At 39.0% G+C, this 22,878-nt stretch overlaps 1 protein-coding gene across 4 annotated transcripts in view; it reads right to left on the reverse strand.

Moving 5' to 3' along the window:
* Positions 1-22,878, reverse strand: part of ttc6 (tetratricopeptide repeat domain 6) — a 72,417-nt gene that overhangs the window by 1,368 nt on the left and 48,171 nt on the right. For 3 of the 4 annotated variants that reach the window (XR_010330151.1, XM_064336311.1, XM_064336297.1), the window contains exons 21-30: positions 22,563-22,697; positions 20,889-21,062; positions 19,717-19,857; positions 16,994-17,107; positions 12,392-12,511; positions 11,006-11,079; positions 7,689-7,899; positions 3,844-3,996; positions 3,054-3,227; positions 1,157-1,382 (exon numbers count right to left, since the gene is read on the reverse strand). Coding sequence is in view for 3 of the 4 variants with exons in the window: in XM_064336311.1 (XP_064192381.1) it covers positions 1,157-1,382; positions 3,054-3,227; positions 3,844-3,996; positions 7,689-7,899; positions 11,006-11,079; positions 12,392-12,511; positions 16,994-17,107; positions 19,717-19,857; positions 20,889-21,062; positions 22,563-22,697 (1,522 nt within the window). In the remaining variant the exon portion in view is untranslated. The remainder of the gene's footprint in view (positions 1-1,156; positions 1,383-3,053; positions 3,228-3,843; positions 3,997-7,688; positions 7,900-11,005; positions 11,080-12,391; positions 12,512-16,993; positions 17,108-19,716; positions 19,858-20,888; positions 21,063-22,562; positions 22,698-22,878) is intronic. The other variant, XM_064336318.1, reaches the window with a different exon arrangement.

Raw genomic sequence — 22,878 nt, forward strand, 5'->3', positions numbered from 1 at the left:
CAGGTGAAATGTATCATAGGCAAATACCTTTTTACTTACTTTTATCTGTCATCTGCAATAACACCTTTTTCACACCCATTCAGGAATGGGTTGATTTCTTGCCTTTTTCATGCCTATAAAAATTATCTGTAGCTGTCCAAGTGGTAATGCTGCTTGGTGAGGAAACTGGTGGGGTCATATGTTGATCTTTCCAGTCTGTCTTTTGTCTTCTACCCACAGCTCTTTCCTAACTCTCTGAACCTTCTCCCATCAATGGGGCACCTGTCTTGAGTCCCAAGCCACTACTGAGCCTGCTGTCTTTCCTCTTCCTTCACTCTGAACATGAACTTCTCAACAACACTGGAAATACAGCTATAAATCATGGCAGGAAATGCTATGTTTGTTTTCATCTGACCATGTTCCTCAGTGTTTCCAAGAAGACATCTGGTCCTCGTAATCATGTACACTTCTGGGGAAAGGTTTGGGGAAATGTTTTTGCTTGACAATAGCATAACTAGTGAAATATGACAGTTCAACCTTTTTCTTATGTCTGTCATTGTGTCATGCATGTATTCTGGCATGTCATTCCTGCTGTTGATTGATTGACTGATTCACAGTGCAGCCCACAAGCAGAGGTTGCAGAAAGATGAATCGGATGAAGGCACTTCATGTGCCGCTTTATCTGTGCCCGATCGACCAGTGGGGGTCACTATAGAGCTAAGATGCAAATCCCAGCTGACTAAACCCTCCCTAACCCTGGCCGACACGTCCGCCAACTGCGCACCACCCTGCAGGGTACAGGCTGCAATTGGTACTGGCACAGTCAGGGTTTAATCCTTTGATTAACTGTTACTGATAGAGGGTTGAATAGTATTGCTTTCCATTTAACTGACAACCCTTTTCTTTTTCATATATTATTCTTTTGTCTTATATTTTAAATCTGTTACTGCATTGCTGATGGTCAGTCCTCAGTGAATTACTGGGTGAGGTCCCATAAAAATGGAAGACAGATGAGTAACTTTCAAAATGACTTGTGTGTGATCATCTAAATTGGATGGATGCCAAGCATACACTGTCAGAGACAGAGAATATGGACAATCATATTTTAGATACAAAATGAACACTGAATAGCCTGCATACACCAAAGTAGACCAAAGAGAGACCAAAGAGGGAGTACCTTCAGTGAGCTCTCTCTCTGCGGAGTCATATTTCTTTAGGGAGCAGTACAGGTTGGCTCTGTTGAAGAACACGTGTGAGGAGAAGGGGTTGAGCCTCAATGCCTCTGAAAAGTCCCGAAGAGCCTCCGGAATCTGCCGCAGTAGTGTGTGGGTAATGGCCCGGTTCAGCAGCACTGACTCGTCAGCAGGGTCCAGCTCAGAAGCTTGGTCATAGAACTCACAGGCCTAGAAACCAACCCAATAAACAGAAGAGCAATTACCCAGTTAGGCTCAATTTCACTCAGTGCTCCTCTCAGCTGCCTACTGCCAAACAACAGTGATGGCTGGGTCAGGAGTGTTGAGGTCAATGAATGTATATGATGTGTTTTGTGATATGGATCAAGTACTTAAATCCACAACTGAGCATAACAAGCCCCATCCTGTAAGCAATATTAGGCTCTGGCATTATTCAATCTGACCAGCATAGAAGCTGGGCTTTTAATTTCACTCATCTCCCCAACACACTTTCTGTTCACCCTATTGCAAGGAATGAAGTACAAAAATATATGAATCCCTGTATCCATTTTAAGTATTGCCCCATTTGTAAATTCCAGAGTCCCTGTAGATACATGAAGTCAGACCCCACACAAAGGAACACAAGAATCATAAACTTCTTTAACAACACCTGAGACTAATTTTGTGTGTCAGTCTGCAGAGTCACATAAAATCCAGATATTGTACAATAATGGGCTATTCAGCCATTACAAAGACAGACAACCATAATGTATATGCATACATTCTAAATATTTATATTTTATCACAAGATTACCTACAAATGCTCCAATAACCATGGTGGCAGCATTCCAAGCAGCATATTTTACTTTTAAGCTGTCCTTTTAGGAGGACTCTGTCAGTAGTCAAATCTAGTTTTTCTTTACCTCTACAATGAAGCCAACTTTACTTTGTCCATCCTCACTTTTAATTGTCCTGCAAGGTGGTAGTTATTTTCAGTCTGCCCTCACTCTCCCCTCAAAGGGGAGCTCTCATGTTTTATCAGTCTGATTTATCATTCCCCTTTGCAATGTGTATGTCCCCTAGCAAGTGTTCTATTGTGTATTGCTGTGTTAATATAGTCTGCCGAATAAAAAAATATTCCTAGTTCCAAAAACATATTGCTGCCTTTATGTTGTATAAATATTATTCAAAGATATGCTCATTTACATTTCATTAAAACATATATTTTAAACTGATTTGAAAATTCAGTTATTATTCTTATCTTGGAAACAATTTTTTTTGCTGTGTATTAAAATATCTGCTGCTAGTGCAGGAGGAAACTTGGGACACATTCACAGAAATATAATTCCGAAATGTAATGATGCCCTATATATCAGATCTTGTACAGTATTGTATACCCTGCATTTTAAAGCACATTTATATGCATAAACACGTTGTACAGTCCAGTAGCATACACCTACTGTATGGAAAAACTTTTTCACATTCCAAACATTTATGTCGGGACAAAAATACACATGTCCAAGGTTCAGTTCACTGGTGCGCAGTTCTAATTGAAATAATGCTGCACTTATTATTGATGGCAATTTTATTTAATCTTTTATTGAACTGGTACAAATGTGGTGGATAAGTAGTTTGGGTTTGAACTCATAGGTCAAGAGGCAGCAATTCAATATGCAAGGTAGACTTGCTTTTGGCTCGTTCTTCGTCAGTGTAACGTGACTGGGATTTTCCCTCTGAGGGGAGAACTTAGAACATAGTATAAGCACAAAGCCTACACAGTGCCATACTGTAAGCATAATATAACCATAAACCCTATACAAAGCCATACTGAAGAACTGTATTGACAACCAGGAGAAATAAATTATGGAAACTTTTGCAGTTTGCCATAAAGGCATTGCTTACCTGTGAAAACTGCCTATTGTGAAAATAAAGGTTTGCAGCATTAAAGTAGGCCAGGGCAAATTTGGGGTTCAGGGAGATGGCCTTCTGGTAGTCTCTCATTGCATTGACCTTGTCTCCCATTAATTCATTCACAACTCCACGGTTGGTATACAGTTGATGTGAAGCAGGATTTTGCTGCAAAACAAACCACAAAACTGAAAACATCACAATAGGAGGGGTTTATTTTAATCTCTACCTTTTAGTCTCTTGTCATTATGGCTAGCTACTACTAGCTACTAGGAGCAGTGGGCAGCCACAGTGCAGCGTTTGGGACCAACTCCAGCTCTGAGGCCAGTGCCTTGGTTAAAGGCAATGGCAGGAGCAATGTCTAATACCAGGGTCCTGGAACAGGGTCTGTGGGTTTAACTTACTACTCAGCACTTACTGACCAATTAAAGCAATTGATTAAACAATTATCTCATGTCATCAGTTTCATTGGGTCTAAATTTGTTGCAGTGAACACAAAAACAAGCAGGCCCTGTGGCTCTCCGTGACCAGAGATGTCTATCCCTGCCCTACACATTAAAAGTATTATACAGTCACAAAGTCAGCAACACACCTTGGGCCTCATTTACCAACTGTGCTCAAAGTCTACTAACACACAATCAAGTTTTATTCATGCTCTGTGTGGGTAAACATTGAGCCACCATGTATCAGGCCCCTAATGAATACTGGGGTTGTTATTTGTGCTGAGTGGCCCAAACCTCCTGGGTCCACTGCCCCAGTGCATGATGGGATGTTTAACACGTACCCTCAGTGCGTTGGTCATGTCTTGGAAAGCTGCAAACGTGTGTCCCATTTGCAGACTGATGACGGCCCGTCCATCCAACGCTACCCAGGACTCTGGATGGATGTCCACTGCCACCGTGAACTGATTCCATGCCTTCTGGAAGGACCCCAAAACCTTGGAGAAAGATTGACAGACTGAGCTAAAAGTAGAACAGTCTTATCAAGGAAGAAGAAAAGGTCCAGCTCTTTATGAGACTCTTAATAAGTCATATAGTAGTGCATAAACTTTTCAATTAAATTTTATTTGTATTTCACTTTTTAGAGAGAACTGTCACAAAGACGCTTTACAGAGTAGCAAGGCAAGAAACGGACCAGAAAGAGCAAACAGAGCAAACACTAGGCCTGAACCCCCAAATAGCAAGTACATAAAGTAAAAACCCACAACTGGACACTAGATGGGGTCAGTAAGGTGAACTTAATTCATCTCACTGTCTTTGTCAGTGTCCTGCTAAAAGAATACCAGAGTCTGGTATTCAGAGTCTGACTGGTTGAATCACATTAGCTCAAGCTGGTTATATTAAAAAGGGTGACCCATGTGACTACATTTGGGGGTTCGGTCTTGTGTTCAGGTGCAGTGATTTTGCAATGCTTGTGGTTGGTCCTAGATTAGACTAACACTAGGCTTTGGTGTTGAAATTCCAGGAAAACAGCACAATATATGTAAAAATGTGTGACATTGCAATAAATTCAGCATAAGGGTATTAATATATGAATTTACAGTTGGCACCATTATGTTTGGGACAAAGACATTTTTGTTCATGACAGTTATTTCTTGATTTGGCTCTGTAATTGAAAATTTTTGATGTGTAATCAAACAGTTAACATGGTTAAAGCGCATATTCTCACCTTTTACTTAAAGGTATTTTCATACACATTGGTCACCATGCAGAAATTACAGCCCTTTTGATACACAAACTTGGAGGCATTTGTTTAGCTGATAAGATGCTTCTGTATACTTCAGAAATCAATCAGCAGTTACTTCTTATGGGGCGACATAGCTCAGGAGGTAAGACCGATTGTCTGGCAGTCGGAGGGTTGCCGGTTCAAAACCCGCCCTGGGCGTGTCGAAGTGTCCTTGAGCAAGACACCTAACCCCTAACCCCTAACTGCTCTGGCGAATGAGAGGCATCAATTGTAAAGCGCTTTGGATAAAAGCGCTATATAAATGCTGTCCATTTACCATTTACCATTTACTTCACCAATGAAGGCAAGTGAGCCAGCATCCATACATGCCAAAACCATAACACCCCCCGCCACCATGTTTCACTGATGGGGGGGGTGGGTGCTTTGGATCTTGGGCAATGGCTTTCCGCCTTCACATTTTTTCTATTGCCAATCACTCTGATACAAGTGAATATTCATCTCATCCGTCCACAAGACCTCTTTCCAGAACTTTGCAGGCTTTTAGGTATTTCTAAAAAACCTTATCATCCTGTTTTTGCAGCTAACTAGTGGTTTGCATCTGGCAGTGTAGCCTCTGTAGCTCTGTTGCTGAAGTCTTCTGTGGACAGTAGTCACTGACACATCCACACCTGCCTCCTGAAGAGTGTTTCTGATCTATTGGACAGGCATTTGTGGTTTTATCTCCATTCATTTATCGGTCATCAACTGTAGAGTTCTTCCTTGGCCTACCAGGCCCATTACTATTACTCAGCTCCCCAGTGCTCTCTTCTTCTTAATGATGCTCCAAACAGTTGATTTTGGTAAGCCTAAGGTTCGGCCAATATCTCTGGCTGTTTTTTAATTATTTCTCAGCCTCATAAAAGCTTCCTTGACTTTCACTGGCACAACTCTGGTCCTCATGTTGACAAATGTCAATAACAGACTCCAAAGGCAATCAAAAGCCTTGACACTGAAACTCTCTTATAACTGCACTAAGGAAGCAATTGAACACACATGACTAAACAGAAATTCTTGTGAAGCCATTTGTCCCAGACATTTTGGTGCCCTGAAATGGGGGGCTATGTATAAAAAGTGCTATCATTTCTGCATGGTAAAATCAGAATGTATAAAAATACCCTTTAATAAAAGCATCTACACTTCAAGCACATGTGAATTATTTGATTACAAATCTGAAATTGTGGAGTACAGAACCAAATGAAAGAAAATGTATTTGCCCCAAACATTATGGAGCTTACTGTACATTAATGCCTACAAGTTAATTTCAATACAATAGTATTACAGTTTTAGCATTTATTCAGGACTCAATTCAGACTTCGCCTTCAGACCTTTGGGATGAAGAGCTGCTGGGACAAGTTGATCTCTCCATCGAGAGGATTTAGCAGTTAAATGGTGGTCGGATATTAAATCGACATGGAGAATCTAACACTCAGTGAAAAATGTACAGGACTCTCAATGATTCTGCAGCATCCGTTTCCACAGTTTCCGTAGTTTCTGCCCTACATACCTAACATGCAACATTAAGCAAGCCAAACTTTAATTTTAACTTCAGCATTCCAGTTTCATGTGACATGAGTTCAGTTTTTTCATATTAACACAGCTTGGTTTGGTAGTTATTCATGTATTCAAACAGACAACTCCTCAGATATCAGACCCAGCAGCAAGAAATATTTTACATACTGTATACTATAATCTTTAAAGGCTAACTTCTCCCAAAAATATAATTTTATGTTCTGTCATTTACAGTTAGTTGCACTGTGGGGTCTTACGACATGTATAAGCAGTTGTCCTAAATATAAGCTCTTTTCCTCACAATGAAAATATAAAAATTTTGTAAAATACATGAGAGGGTGATGCAATATTTTTTCCCCCACAGCTTAAATTTTCCAGACTGCAATGTTTGGTTTTGCATTCTCATGGGTGAGAGAAAAATAAATTAATAAAAATTCAAAAAAGATATTCTGAAAAGGAAGATGAAGATTAAAAAACCATTGTATTTAGGAACGTATACAAAAATATTGGTCAAATTTTGCTTTAAATGTCACTGGTTCTACATATAATCTGCAATGCATGTATTATTACTTGAACATTAGGTGTGGTACTTTGTTTAAGGATGTCGAAAAGCTATCAGATATATTGCTTGCCGCCAATAGAATAATCAATATTGTATATAGGACTCTTGGTCATGTTAATGATGGTTGCATTTATACCCTCAATGCAAGGGATGAAACAATAATCGGCCTCTTTAAAAACATTTGATTTACATTGAGTGCTGCATTGAGTCCCAGGTCCACCGCATTAATGCAAAAAACTAAAAACATCTAAAAACATAGACATGTAAAATCAAAAGGAAAAAACATTAAAATTTAAAGTAGAAATAAAAGCCAAAGTAAAAAGTCAACCAATTAAAAAATCTAATGAATTAAAAACTAATTAAGACTCAGGGGCAGAGTACAGTCATGCAAAAAGTCAACAAGAGAGTCTTAAGGCTAACACAGTAACATATGAGGGTCCATGTAATTTAATCACCATAGGTGTGACATGGGTACTAATTATGGTGGGCTATTAAAAATGATGGAGCACAGATTTGTACGTACTGGGGCTTGTTTAATGATTCTGAAGGAATATTGATGAAAGGAGTTAAAATAATCCAGCCTGAAAGTAATGAAAGCATGGATAGGCATCTTTACAACAGGTAGGGATAACACAGGCCTAATTTGAGCAATGCTGTGGTTTTTTTTTTTTAAAGGCATTGACATCGTGTAATATGGCCTGAAGACTGTCCCTCATGGCATCTCTAAAAGATTTCACGCATTCAATATTGCTGCTGAGAAATTAATTGGAGGTTTGCCTCTAAAGGTCACAGAGGCATTACACATCTCTGTCATTGTCTTTTTAGGCAGGTACCTGGAGGTTGTAGCCCAGGCTGATGCGAGCTGAGGAGCAGAGGGGGTTGAGGTGGAGGGCAGACAGGAAGTCCCTCTGGGCTTGCTTATTGGCCTGGGCATGACCGTAGTCCATGGAAGCATTGCCTCGCCCCACGTAGGCATCCAGGAAGAAGGGGTTGAGTCGCAGTGCCTGAGTGTAGGCCTCAGTCGACTCCTGCAGTTGGCCAAGCCTATAGTGCATAGGACATTTCCAGCATACACATGGTGCTCACTTATTTTTTCACAAAATGATATGAGCATAGTGGTGTTAGGTGGGGCTTGGTGTTAGAATGACAGCTCAGAGAAACAACAGGTAATTTCAAATACAAACTCAATACAAAGGAACACAAATGCATACGTAAACCTGAGCAAATGTGGTAAACTATGTGTAGTCAAGATAAAAGTGCACAAAGGAGTCTCAAAAAGGCATTTAATCCCTCATAGTGTGGACCAGGGTTTGGCTGCAGTTCAAAGGTTTAGAATGTAATTAAAGTACTATGCATGCACATGGCACAATGATTAGAAAAGTATCTTTTTTGTATTTGTTTATATATGTAATGCAATTTAATGCTTCTAAGTAAGCAATAATAACAGCATTACTGAAGTAATACAATTATAAGCTACAAGCTGAAGTACCACTAGAGGGCGTAGTAACCCCACAGATTTGATTACTCATCTTACTGCTATTAATACTAATGAAGCAGCAAAGATGGGATGAGATGATGTTTGTTTCTGTCAAATCAGCATGAACATCATTCAAAGTTACCACATTGGTATCTATGAATGATGTTCACGCTGATTTGACAGAAACAAACAACATCTCATCCCATCTTTGCTAGTTATTAAAACATTTTCAGTTTTAATAACTAAATAGTTTTTATATTTTATCACAGCAACAAGCAAATCAATTAAGAACTGTACTCTGAAAGATATATGAGGTCCCAGGTTGAGACTCAAGAATTATAGCATGGGCACAGTGCAGCAGGGAGATTACAGCTTCAACAACAAGCTGTAATCTCCCATGGGCCTCTCATAGCATTCCGCCCTCTGGGAGCTGACAGCAGTGAGGTTTATGTTGTATTGCACCAGCTCTTATGCCACACCAGCAGTTGACTTTTTTATATTACATTACATTTATTTGGCAGGTGCGTTTATCCAAAGCGACGTACAATAAGTGCATGCTTTTATTTTTTCTTATTTTTATTTTTTACACAGTATTTACTTCTTATTTACGCTGTATAGGAGGGTATTCTGCTAGGTGCAGCAACCCAGCCAGGAAAATCTGGGATTACGTTTTGATGGGGCGCAACTTTTAGGCCGCTACTCTAATGGAATGTCCCAAAGAGGGCTGCTCAGTCATGGATGGAGCTGCTGAAGGACACCACTGATACTGATGGCCAACAAGCATCACATATCCATTGTCTGTGTGCAGTCTTGTCTGGAGGCCTCCAGGTACCACAGCTCTGCACATGGCCAAGCCTCCATGTCCACAGGATTCTTACTAAACAGAAGCCTGTACATGGGAATTTTTTGAGGACTGGTGCTCAGTCAGATCTTAATTCTTACCAGAAGGTCATCTGGCCATTGAGACAGCAGCTCACCTCTGCCAGTTCAACCACTGATTTTTGGGTTGCCTTTTTTGGATGATTGTTGGTCTGGAACCTCACCTGTAACCTCTTATTGCCAAGGCAGACCCCAATAGGAGCATAGCTCCAGGTGATCTCACTGGAACACTCAAACACAGTTCAGTGTCTAGTGTCAGAATGTGCCCTATCAGAGCTGATTTAACATTAAACATTTCACAGTGACTCTGTCCACCAAAGCAGAATGACAATCCTCAGAGCTGTTCTTTTACTCTATAACATGGAACTTCAGCATGTATTGAAAATACTGACAGATAAATCAGTAAAGGCTCTTATTTTGACACTCATAGCTTGATGAAGGTTTTTGAGATGGCATGTATGTGTTTCATGTGTGAGTCATATGAATCTAGGGACCTCAAAAAAAATTTTTTTCATCTTTTATGTCAATCAGGTAAAGACTGGGCTGGCAACTAGTGAAAAGGGATTTTCAAGTGATCAGTCATTATTTATTAAGGGTCAGTAAAAGTTTGTGATCCATAATAACACCACTGGGCAAAATCCCACCTTCAATATGTATTCTGTGAAAAATGAACAACAACCAGCAGTGCTGACTTACAGATGAAGTCAGAAGGAAATCAATATTGTCAGAAAAAAAGCCTTAGGGAGAAAGAGGGAGTACAAACCAAACAGTACAGGCAGGTTTGCAAGGTGACTGAGTATTGACAAAACAAATCTGTAGCATGAAGCAGTTAAGGATGCTTGTAATTACTTCTATTTTTCAGCTAGACTGGAAAAAACTAAACAAGGTTTTCCTTTAGAGGAGAATCTTGGGCCCATTGAAGTGTCAAACATGGACATTAATTTCAAATGTGGACTTGCCCTTGCCTTTGCCCTTGAACAAATCAAAAATCATTACGTTTTTACAAAGGTAGGGGGCTACGAACTGAAAAAGGGGAGAGGCTGGGTTGGATGTTGGAGGATTCTTTAATGATGGCAGGGGCACTGGCCTCAAGACCAAGGGGATTTTGGTTTGAATCCCAACAGGACACTTCAGTTACACCCATTGTGGAGAACATCAGTGTTACTTTCAGGAATACAAAACTGCGAACAAAAAGCTAATTTATAATCAATAAGCGAAAAGCTAGCCAAAAAAAACAAAAAAACAACAATTAACTGTATTGTAAACAGAAGTAAATACTGATATACAGCTAACATATTTACATATTACAGCTATACCTATAAGATTATTATCCCAGAGAGAATTCCAAAAAGACCGAATGAAGATAACTATAGAGGGTCAAGGAGCAGTGGTGCAGAGGTAGGTCTTCAGTCTGTGACAAAAAAATGGGCACACAGCAAAATCTTCAGTGTACAAAAAACTGTGATAGAATACATCTAACACTAATATTGTCTCTGTCGGACTCTGTTAGATTTGAATTTAACGTATTAATTTTGCTGTGTAGATTGTCTGCTGTCCTGACCACCATTGGAAACCCATTTCATCACCAAGGGCCAGAACAGGCAGAACCCATGCAGGCACATGAGAAGGGAGGGGCCCCAGAGGTTGCAGAACGACTTTGCAGAGGATACCCTTATTTACCCATACCCAGCCTTTCCCTGGAACGCTACGCAATTATCTTTGTATGAGACACAGGAACTATATCCTGTCACATGGAAATGAGCCAAAATACTGTTTGTAAAAGGTGGAACAGACCTGTGATGGAGGACACCCAAGGCATGATAGATGGTGGCATCTCCTGGGCTTTTTCCAGAGGCAGCTTTGAAATCCTACAAGGAAGGGCAGAAAGGTTCAGTATCCAGTCTCAAGCCAGACCACTGTGGATCTGGGGCTCTGCTGGGTCATACCTGGACTCAGTATCTTGATACTCACCAGTAAAGAAACATATTTGCTGATGTCAGCCACCCCATACTGTATTAGAGTGAAGTTGTAACGCCCTCTGGAACTACTGTGTGTGTGTTTGTAATTAAATGTCAATAATGGTGTGTATAAACAATAACTAGGGATTTGTTTTTCTGGCTATTTCCAAAATGGTTATTCATTTAAAAAACCTTTTGGTTCTAAATATTCTAAAGATTTAGTACATGCTGTGTTTGTTGCAGTTTACTAATACCAGTGAACTTAGTAATAAAATGGAGGCATTAATAATAAATGAATAATTTTCAAACAAAATTATGAGGCTAATGCTTTTAAAATGCTTTTTAAATTTGATATACATTTAAACTGAGGTGGGCAATAGCTGCAATAACATTAGAAAAAAAGTAGACAGATATTACTGTCTATTATATGCAAACAACACACTTATAAACTCAGAACAATTTGAAACCAAAATAAGAAGCCAAACATATTTAAAATCTACCTTATTCTAAAGTCAAATTTAACTGAGGAGAGTGATAAGGGCTGATTCATCTACCTAGCCAAACTAACTGGTGCATATTCCTTTTCATTTGGTAGCCAAGTCCCCAGTTCATTATTCTGAATGACTGTCTACCAGTGAATTATTACTTCAGATTTTTCTCTACATTTTTTGTGTTAAAAGAGGAAAGAAAGCTACAATCACTATGGGTGACAAGCCCAGCTTGTCATGTTTTAAAATACTTGCTGATGGGACTGATGCGACATGATGGATTCTCAGAAGAAATAGATCTATTCTTGTCTGTATGACATTTAAAAAAGATGCAGGGCTTTATTGAAAGAAAAGTGCAATATCAGTCAAGAGAATAAGGTGACCTTTAAACCCCAGTGGGATGAATTCTTTAACTAAAAATCAATATGGGAAATATTCAAAGAAATGATGACATTCTTCTTTGTTCACTATGATCACACATTTGGGTAATTGCAACGTGGGGTTTGATTATTGAAGTCATATGGTAAAAATTCTCTACCCACAGGAAAAGCCTTCTAACATAACCTCTCAACCCTGTCTACCACTTCATTGCCCACAACATACCCCAGCACTGTCAACACAGGTCTCACAAACTCATTTTCCTTACATCATAAATACCATTGCAACAATTCAAATAGCTTTAGTAGCATCCAGACCTGTTCTTGTCCATCTAAGAATGATGAGTTCTCTGTTACCTGGAGGGCATTCTGATAGTCATTCAGTTCCAAGTACAGAAGTCCCCGATTGATCAGTACTTTTAGATCAATCTCCTTTCTGCTGGCAAGAAGTAGGACTATACTGTAGTCCTTCAGGGCCTAGAAATGAATGGAAAAATACTGTAAACAAAACATTTACAATAGTGACGAGGATTACATTCTGAAAGTCACACTTGGTGAATGCCAAAAAAATAACATGCAATGCATACATAATAAATAATCAATACATATTGCCCTACTATAGAGTAATCCCTCTTTGCTGTATATTCATTTATGAATACGTAAATACAGAATCAGCTCAGCATTCTTCATAAAAAAAACACATTTCTGCCCCCTGCAGGGTGACTAAGGCTGTGGAAAGAATTTGATTCATGAAAAGGCAACTGGAGGCACAGCCTTTTCTAAGCTGCGTACAATCGGACATTTGAATTAAACTGCTTTCTCTGGCTTTAAAAATGATGGACAAATACAATTTTCTGTTGATTGTAGGCAGAAGTCTTGATGTCCAATCAAAAAGGTAGAGAATTATGCAAACATTACAATTGAAAAAATGGTTCAATACACCCAAAAAGAAGTAACATGTGTCAGCTGAAAACACAACAGAAGTTGCAGTGTGAGATTCCAAAACCACTCATGGGTGGTAGATCAGCATTTTAATACACCCGTGTTTTCATTTCAATATATACATAAGGATTTGTGGCAGACGAATACTGTGATATTCTCGCATACCCACACAATAAGCACAGAGTATGGTGTTTGTGCTCTTTTTGTGGCGACTTGCTTTCAAGAGTGATGCAAACTTGTGTGAATTGGTATGATTACAACTGACAGCAATCTGTAGCCTGTGAGTACCACACATATGCTTGGGAAGAAATAGGGCTGCAGTTAACCCAGGAACCTTGGATGATCTAAACCAAACTACTCTTGGCTGGGCAATGTCAACAGTGTTCATCAAACTGAATGTGTTGTTTCATAATAAGAAAGAGTATTAAAACATAAATGTTCCAATGTGTCCACTTCTAAAACATGAATTTAGAAAAAGTTATATTCATTCTAAAGATGTCAGTGCCAGAACCAGTAAAAACAACAAATCTAGAATGTGAGCTAAAATATTGTATAAATAGACTATTAACTCTCATCCCAATAAAACATGTATTATTATCTTATCTCCCATATCGTATTGCTAAACATGACATCACAGAGGCTGTGGAGAAAAAGTCTGTCGTCAAAGTAAAGACCACAGAGTGCCATATAGATTTTTATATTTACAGTTGAGGCCAAAGGTTTACATACACCTAGGCTAAAGATGTTCAAACTCAATTTTTCACAACTCCACACAATTCATGTTACCATACATTTCCTGTGTTAAGTCAATTAGGGTATCTACTTTATTTCTATAAGAGGTCATTTCAAAACAATAGCTAAGAGACAGATTTATTTCAGCTTTTATGTACTAAATCAAATTTTCAGTTCACTTTGTTAATATTTGTTAATATGCAGAGGTGGGTAGTAACGCGTTATATTTACTCCGTTACATTTACTTAAGTAACTTTTTGAATAAATTGTACTTGTAAGGGTAGTTTTAATGCAACATACTTTTCACTTTTACTCGGAGTATATTTGCGAAGAAAAAATGTTACTTTTACTCCGTTATATTCGGCTACATTCCGCTTGTTACTTTTATTTTTTACCCATTTTTTATTCAATGCACGTTCTGTTTGTTTCATTCTCAGAGAGACTTCAGCCAAAGAGGCTGACTGGTCTTTGCTTTGGCTCTGTCACAGCCCAAAATGACTCCGTTTCACCAGTCAAACGTAGCCAGTCACAGCACACAGAAGGATGAGTGGGCGACAACAATGGCTGAAACAACGGCGGGTGATTCGTAGGAGGGAGAACACCCCTGGCCTCACGTTCAAACTATGTTATACCACACGCCTTGTTTACGGCGTTGTCGCCCTTTTTAGTACAGTCTGGCTTGATTGACAATTAATTTATTCAGTAGGTGAGAGTATAAGCTTTCTAACGATGTATAACATGTCTAAATTTGCTTTTGGAATAGCGTTTTTTAGGTCAGTGTAACCGAGATTTTTCTTATCATCGCACTTATCCATTCACTCACGAAACGTGGTCAACTATTATTCGTAATTTCTTGGGAAATACTATTATTATTGAGGACTTCTGGGCATAGCTAAGCCGCATGTTTGCTGATAGACCTAGCTGACATCGTTTTCTGGAGCAAAACAGAAGCGGATTGAACTGCATTGTTGATTTACTGTCTCCATCTACTGAACACAGATAAGATTTCATCATTGCTATGTAAGTAGGCTATTATTGTTCAAAATACTTCGGTTATATACGTTATTTTTTAAATTGAGTGTGTTTAAATAGGTTACTGGTATTAATGTGGATATTTCACACTGTAATGTAAGCGTTAGTTAGTAGTGTAATAGTTTTTGTGAAGCATGCAACAGTCATGACGTGAGCGCTGGAACATTGCATAGCATTGCATAGCATACATAAAGTTTGTTTACGCTAAACCGGAAGTTCTGCACATATTCCGCGCAAGGCATCATGGGACTTTGGAATATTGTGGATAAGTGCATCATAAGGTACAATAATGGTGCGACAAAGCATTATGTTTTCCACATATAAAGTTTCTGTTTGAATTTGAGCAGGTTCCTCTTTGTTGTGATGATGAGTCTATTTTAATGGATAAATCCCCTGTAGCCTCATTGATATTTTTTCTGTCAACGGAGGGTTCACCCCAACAAACTGATGAGGTATACAGACTTAATAGAGTACAACAGAAAGCGAAAATCCTCCTCCTCTGACGAACCTCCTGTGTATTGTTTTATATTAAGGGATATGATTTAGGTCATATTTGAATTTGCACATGGCTATTTTATATTTTGTTTCTTTCTATTGGACAAGCATTTACAATTTTATATTTTGGACATTTGGATTTTTACGTTCATCTTGCTCTGCTTATTTCAACATTAAATCAGATTATATGAAGTAACTCAGTACTTGAGTAGTCTTTTCACAAGATACTTTCTTACTCTTACTCAAGTAATTATTTGGATGACTACTTTTACTTCTACTTGAGTCATTATTATTTTAAAGTAACAATACTTTTACTTGAGTACAGTTTTTGGCTACTCTACCCACCTCTGTTAATATGTTTTAACTGCTTAACTTGAATCAAATGCTTGGGGTAGCCTTCCACAAGCTTCTCACAATACTTTGCTGGAATTTTTGCCCATTCCTCCTGACATAACTGGTGTAAATCAGTCAGGTTTGGGGGCCTCCTTGCTCGGACTTGCTTTATCAGTTCATTTTGTCACAACTTTGGAGGTATGCTGAGGATCATTGTCCTGCTGGAAGACCCAGTTACGACCAAGTTTTAACTTTCTAGCTGATGTCTTGAGGTGTTACTTCAGTATTTTTAGATAATCCTCCTTCCTCATGATGCCATCTATTTTCTGAAGTGCACCAGTCCCTTTTCCAGCAAAACACCCCCACAACATGATGCTGCCACCCCCATGCTTCACAGTTGGGATGGTGTTCTTCGGATTAAAAGCCTCACCCTTTTTCCTCCACACATAGCACTGATCATTATGGCCAAACAGTTCAATTTTTGTTTCATCTGACCAGAGAACACTCCTCCAAAACGCTAGGTCTTCGTCCTGGTGATCACCCGAAAACTTAATTCTGGCTTTTTTATGCCGGTCTTAGAGTAGGGGCACCTTTCTGTACCTCCTTTGGCGACAGCATTTCAGGCCATGTCGATGTAGGAATTTCTTAATGGTGGATGTATACACTTTGGAACCTGATGCCTCCAACTCCTTCACCAGTTCCTTTGTTGTTGTCTGGGGGTTCAGTTGAACCTTTCGGACCAAAGCACGTTCAACCCTGAGAGTTAATTTGTGCCTCCTTCCTGAACAGTGCGGAACCAAGATTTTTATATTCGCAAACAATTGTTTGTACAGATGCTTGTGGTACCTTCAGTTGTTCAGAAATTGCTTCTAAGGAGGAACCGGACTTGTGGAGGTCCACAATTTTCTTTCTGAGATCTTGGCATAGTTTCTTGGATTTTCTCATCGTATCAAGGGCAAAAATGCAGTGGCTCTAAAGGTAGGCCCTTAAATACAGCCACAGGTGACAATTAACTCCCAATTAACTCCTAATTATGACAATTAGCCAATCAGAAGCTTCTAAAAAGTCATTACATCAACTTCCAGACTGTTTAAAGAGACAGTCAACTTGGTGTATGTAAACTTTTGACATACACTAAGTGAATTAAAGCTGAAATAAATCTGTCTCTAATGGATTTTTTTAAAATTACCCCTGATGTGAACAAAGTAGATGCCCTAACTGACTTGCCAAAATAAATGTATGGTAACATGAAATGTGCGGAGTTGTGAAAAACTGAGTTTGAATATCTTTAGCCTAGGTGTATGTAAACTTTTGGCCTCAACTGTAGCTATATTCAGTATAAGAAAATGGAATTATAGCTAGCTTGGTACAGCCTTTATTTGTGGAAGACTTGGGCTGAATACGTTGAGAGAGAAGAATCCTCACCAGTTCATATTCCTTCAGCTGCTGATAGCACACTCCACGGTTGTAAAATGCAAAAGAGCAAGTGCTGTCAATGTTAATTGCCATGGTTAGATCCTGCACAGCACCTCTGTACCCCTGCAACAACACAACCTGAAGTCAAAACAGTAAACTGTAGAAGAGACTCTGAGGTCTTTTTGTGTGCATTTTAGTCAGTTAAAACTTACAAATATGTACTTTACTCACAGTCCTAATTGGCAAAATGTGTAATTAAGAACAAATATAATTCAGTGACTTGGGGACAGCTTCACTATGAATCCATTTCCATTTGATATATATGCTGTTCATGCAATGCATATTTAGCAGGGATAAATAAAATTAAAGTAGGATGTTTTGTAAATTTAAATAAAAATTCAAACATAATATTATGTGCAAGCTGCATATTTGTGTGGCAAGTTTAGAGCCTTTGAAAGGAGCTAATGCCTGGTTTATAGGCACAGTAAATGGCTCTATAAACTATATGAGCACCATGACATAAGAAATCTGCAGTTAGATCTGAAGTTACAACTGTGTGCTTCTGGTAATAAAAATAATTATAATAATTTAAAAAATAAACAAATAAATAAATTAATAATAATAATAGCTGCAAGCAGAAATGCATGGGGTCCAAGCACACACAGGCAATATTACATCACTTAACAAATGGCACATCAGCGCCAAAATCACTCAGTGGCCATAAGAAAGTTCCCGGTAGCATTGTGTCAAGTTTCATAGGTCTCTCCCATGTGGTTAGGTCAAAACTGGAGATGGAGGAAAATGTCTGTTAACATTTTGAAAATGACGGGCAATCCAAGATTTTGGCAACACATGGTACAGATCTATTTTCCAGATGCGGAAATTGATCACGACAGAAAGTTTTTACATCTCCAAAAATACAACAGCGATTATTCATGACTTCTTTTTTTAAATATTGCACTCCTGCAAATTGAGTGATTATTGTAGAAGAACCATTGCAATTGTTTTTCAAATAATACTAAATTGTGGAAATCCAATATGGTGGAACCGATGTAGACACCGCTTCTAATTAATGGGTTCTGGGTAAGTTTTCTTACCTGAGAAGTGGGTGGGAATGGGAACCTACCTGCCAAATTTGGTTACTCTTTTTACTGTGCATACATTTTTCGGGTAGAAAAATCAAAATCTGAACAAAAAAATCTGAACACCTCCGGTGCTGGAACCCCCCTAATTATTAATAATAATTGAATTACAAACCATTCAACGCATCCCAAAACACATTACAACATTCAAAATGATTTAACAAAAAGATCACTTGTAAATTATAAGATGCCCACCTAGTAGTAAATCAGGTGGAGTTCGACAGGGAATAAACATTTGATAAAAGACGATTTCACACTCTTTGCTCCTTAATTTGCCATGACACGCCTTCATCAAGGTGAGCCTTAATGTGAGCCTTTATAGTAACCGAGGACACATTGCAGTTTTAGAAAATTTAAGAGGAAAAAGGATTATCGAAACACATGGGATTATTGAAGTGATTGGGCAAGAGTGACTTATATAATATAAAGGCAACAGGGGAGTTACATTACATGGGAAGCATATAATAAAACAGAGTGAATTTGATATTCAAATTATGCTGATTTACATTAGCTAGTTACGCTGACATTAAAATACATTTGAAAAATTCTACCTTGCCATGTATTGTAATATTCAGTTTGCAATAAGCTATCTATTATCAGAAGTTTTCCATGAAAACACATCCCAGTAGCAGGGAATCAACATGTAATTCCCAACATCTTCATATGAACATCCCAAAATAAATCTACCATTGAAAAACAATGAGTGAAGTTTCAGTTCCTGAATGAAAATTTCTATCTCTACAAAAATGTCATATAGAAATGGTCACACTGTCCTGTACATGTCCTAAAGCCTCCATGAAGGATTTATACAGTAGCACCTTTAATAAGATATAAGTACATATTTGTAAATAATTTCTAGCCAAATGTAATTCTTTATGAAGGATAATGTAACATCATGTTATTGGGTACTCTCAAGTGCGGCATAACACATGATTTGCTTTGCTATGATGTCAATCCACTGACCACATTTATGCTGGTATGAAAGCATTGTTCCTACAGGCTTGATGTAAACTGCGCCTGACAAAAGTGTAATTAATTATTTAATTATAAAGTTTACAATACAATTTTAAAAACGAATGGTGATTTTGTGATTTCTTAATAAGGACTGCATATATACATTTTAACAGTGAAAAGCATATATCTTACATTGACTGTAATAGACCGTGGCTACGTATTCAGCTACTAATTAACTTATAGCTGGAGTGTAACATTTTGTATGAAGTAAAGTGTTTGGACACCCGTGACAATTAATATTTCTGGCCTCCATCCTTTCACCTTGTGTCACTCATGGCATGTTTTTAGGGCAGGTTTTGCCCAGCTTTTTGGTTAGGTGCGGAAAACATGAAAATAACCATTGTCACATCCACATATAATTATTTTCAGTGATTCTTTTGAATAGCATGCGGTGTGATAAAAACGAATAAGTGACCAAGATGTATTTCAGAAGTTTGGTTCATTGATTGCTAAGAAGGGTAGGGGAATAATCTTATTGATAATTTGTTATATATTCTTTTATGACAAAATTGGTGCCATGCTCAAAGTTGCCCTAGATCTCTATTAATTGGCCTATAATAATGTTTGATGTCTCACCTTCATGTGGAACTTGAACACCCCTCTGTACAGGTATGCTCGCACACTGTAGGGCTGGATCTGAATGGCCTCGTTGCAGTTGAGAATGGCCTTAGCATAGCGCCCCTCAGCTCCAAAGAGGGCTGCCCGGCTAAGATAGGCCTAATGGCAAAGAAAAATACAGTGCAGAATACAATAAAGGAATCAGCTACACACTGTACAATGAGAGAGTACAAAAACAGGTTTCACCATGCCAATGCCTCATTCTTTCAACAAATCACTTTTTTGCTTTTCAAGGTACTACAGAAAATTTCTGGTAACTAGTTAGTCAGCTCATTATGAGACAATTTGAAAATGGTCTCAAATCACCTTATGGCAATTTTATGCAGTGAAGTGATTTGGACTAGTTTTTCATCAATTCTTTTTTAAGCTGCCTTTAGGTCAGTCACTTGTTAAGCAAATAAGACATTTCAGAGTCTTCAACATCTCAGTTAGGCTAATCATTACAACAGGTCTTTCAAATCTTATCTAGCAAGGGCTGGTTAGGGTGCAAGCTTTTGTTCCAGGCCAGAACTACGACAGCGAATTAATTATAGTCTTTGGCCTTTTCAGAAATGATTTAACACTTGCACCCATCCACTAACTTCACTTGGTTCTTAATTGCATAACTGTCCTAGTTCATTTGATTGCATACCACTGATTACTGCCTAAACAGGCCTACAGTAATGTCATGTGCATACATGCACAGCCAACCTAAATGTTCTCCAAATTACATGGTCAGGAAAACTCAAGATTGGGGTAAGCAACTTCATTCTTGAATGGCTAGTGTATTCAATTCTACAAATTTCCCTGGCTGTATACACTAACACCAAATCACTCATTAGTTACACAAATGACAAGAAGTTTCATATGGGGACACAAGAACAGTCTCCAGCTGACCCTTGGCTACCTCGACCCCTTGAGTCACATAAGACCAGGTTTGTGCCAGTGTGCTGTGCACATGACAGTAATTGGCAGTACTGTAGTACATGGAGGAAGGGTTTCAACATTTCCCTGCCTCACTATTCAGTAGTGACTCATTTGCAGGGAATAGCAAAGTGAAATAAAAATGCTTTGATTACCAAGGGCAAATTCTGTAACTCTTGGTGGGGGTATACGCTCAGATGGCAATGGTACGGCAACTAAATGATTACCTGGAAGTGGGTGGGGTGAAGAGAGAGGGCACGGTTGAAATCCTGAAGGCTCTTGGGCTGTTTCAGGTGCATGCGACAGATGCCACGTTGGTGGTAAGCATCTGCATAATTATGGTTGAGCTTCACTGCACTGCTGAAGGCATCCAGAGCCAGGAGAAAGAGGGCCTTATCCTGCTAAAATGGCACAGATGTGGTGAGAGTGAATGAAGGGACAAACCAGATAAGAATGTACATGGTACATGGTACATGGTAAAAGTGAACCGAATATTCAAAGTTGATTCAAAATTCCAAGTTGAGTGGCAATGTCTAAAATAAATAAATAAATAAATAAGATGCATAGGTACACTCGGTCAGTCTGTGCCGTCCAAATGGAAATGGCCGTAGAACTCCAATTCAAAGGCTTGCAGAATGCCTAAGATCGCTGCTGTCACCGGCTTATCTAAACGCACAGATAAAGTCGCTTTACGCAGCAACCAGGCTCTGCTGACTTAGCTTGCCTGCGGCAACAATGCCTGATCCATCTCACGTAGAAACCAGCACACGCCCAGCGTTGGCCCACTAACCGAGCTAGAGGAAGAAGAAACTTTTTGACGACCAACCGGGGGGGACAACATAGCCGCTGCTACTCGGCTTGCGTGTCTCACACCTGGAAACCTCTACAAATTCACCACACTAGGGCCACCAAATGCCGTTATCTGAGTGGACGGACATGCAGTAGGACTAAGCAAACCTTTCAGGCAATAGCAGTTTGGCTTAGTCTGTACTGAGTTAACATAATTTTGTGTGTTTCCATTTTATCTTTTCAAATGATTTGCGCTGGCAATGTAACCGATAGAATACAACTACACATGTGGCCTTGCTCTCTCCCTCTCTTTCTCCCCGACTAACTTTCCAACCCTAACGACACCACACTCCTTGTATAGTCAGTAGTGGGCAAATAACAAGTTTGGTTGCATCTACTGCTTAAGAGCTGAAGTTACGCTTCCCTCTCCAGCACTACCGGGAGCAATACTCCTTTGTAGCTGAGCCAAGTTATTTAATCATGCCGGTTACACTATACATGTAGACGCACCCCACATGAATGCGGCCAACCCACCGTTTGCCCCTCCCCACTTTGCCCACACGTGCGCACACGCACCCGCACACACGCTCTCCTATCTTCCATATTTAGCATAGTTCTCCCCATTTTGATTAGTTTGTTTATGATCTGTGTTTGTATGTTTGTTTAATAAATTATTTTACTAAACCCATGTATGTTTTGATGTTGCCAGAACGTGAGAATCTGAGAGAGTCAAAATAGCTTATCCAAGAACTACACCCTTCAGGTTATCGTAAATCTTTAATTTAAATATTTGATCATTAGTATTTGTAATTTTGATTATTAATTGAATTTCCAAATTTATGGTCGGACAGTCTAGATAACTGTAATTTCATGAGACTGATTTTTAATTATGCGATTATACCACTTCGCCTTGCATAAGTAGTGACCAATGTGAGAATATAGAAATATAATCCCGACATAAGTGGTGCCCCGTGTAAGGCTATATTGTCATTTCCCCAACAGATGTGTGTAGAATTAGGAATTTGGAGTGTCTTTCAAGCTGGTTTTGTTAATGAGCACATGTGCACGGTTGTATATTTTGCAGGCTGGTGCTGGTGCTGGAAGGTTCCTACCTGCAGAAGTTGGGCCTGGGCCACATAGCACAACCCAGTCAAATAGAGAATCTCTGCAGCCTGGGAATCACTTGACAGGCTGGTCTTGTTCAGGCACAGGAGGGTCAATGCTTTTCTGAAGCTATTCACTGCATCCTGCATTCACCAAATAAGAAAAGAGCAGCATCACACTGACATGACAACAAGGAATCAAAGGGTGACAGTGGCTCATCACAACCAACTACCATTATCTTATAGACCCTAAAATGTAAAGATCTTTAAAGACGCCCTTCAAGTCCAGCACTGGAGAGCAGTGAAAGTCAACAGCTGATGACAA

Source organism: Anguilla rostrata, chromosome 1 (genome assembly GCF_018555375.3).
Source record: "Anguilla rostrata isolate EN2019 chromosome 1, ASM1855537v3, whole genome shotgun sequence".
NCBI classification, from domain to species: domain Eukaryota; kingdom Metazoa; phylum Chordata; class Actinopteri; order Anguilliformes; family Anguillidae; genus Anguilla; species Anguilla rostrata.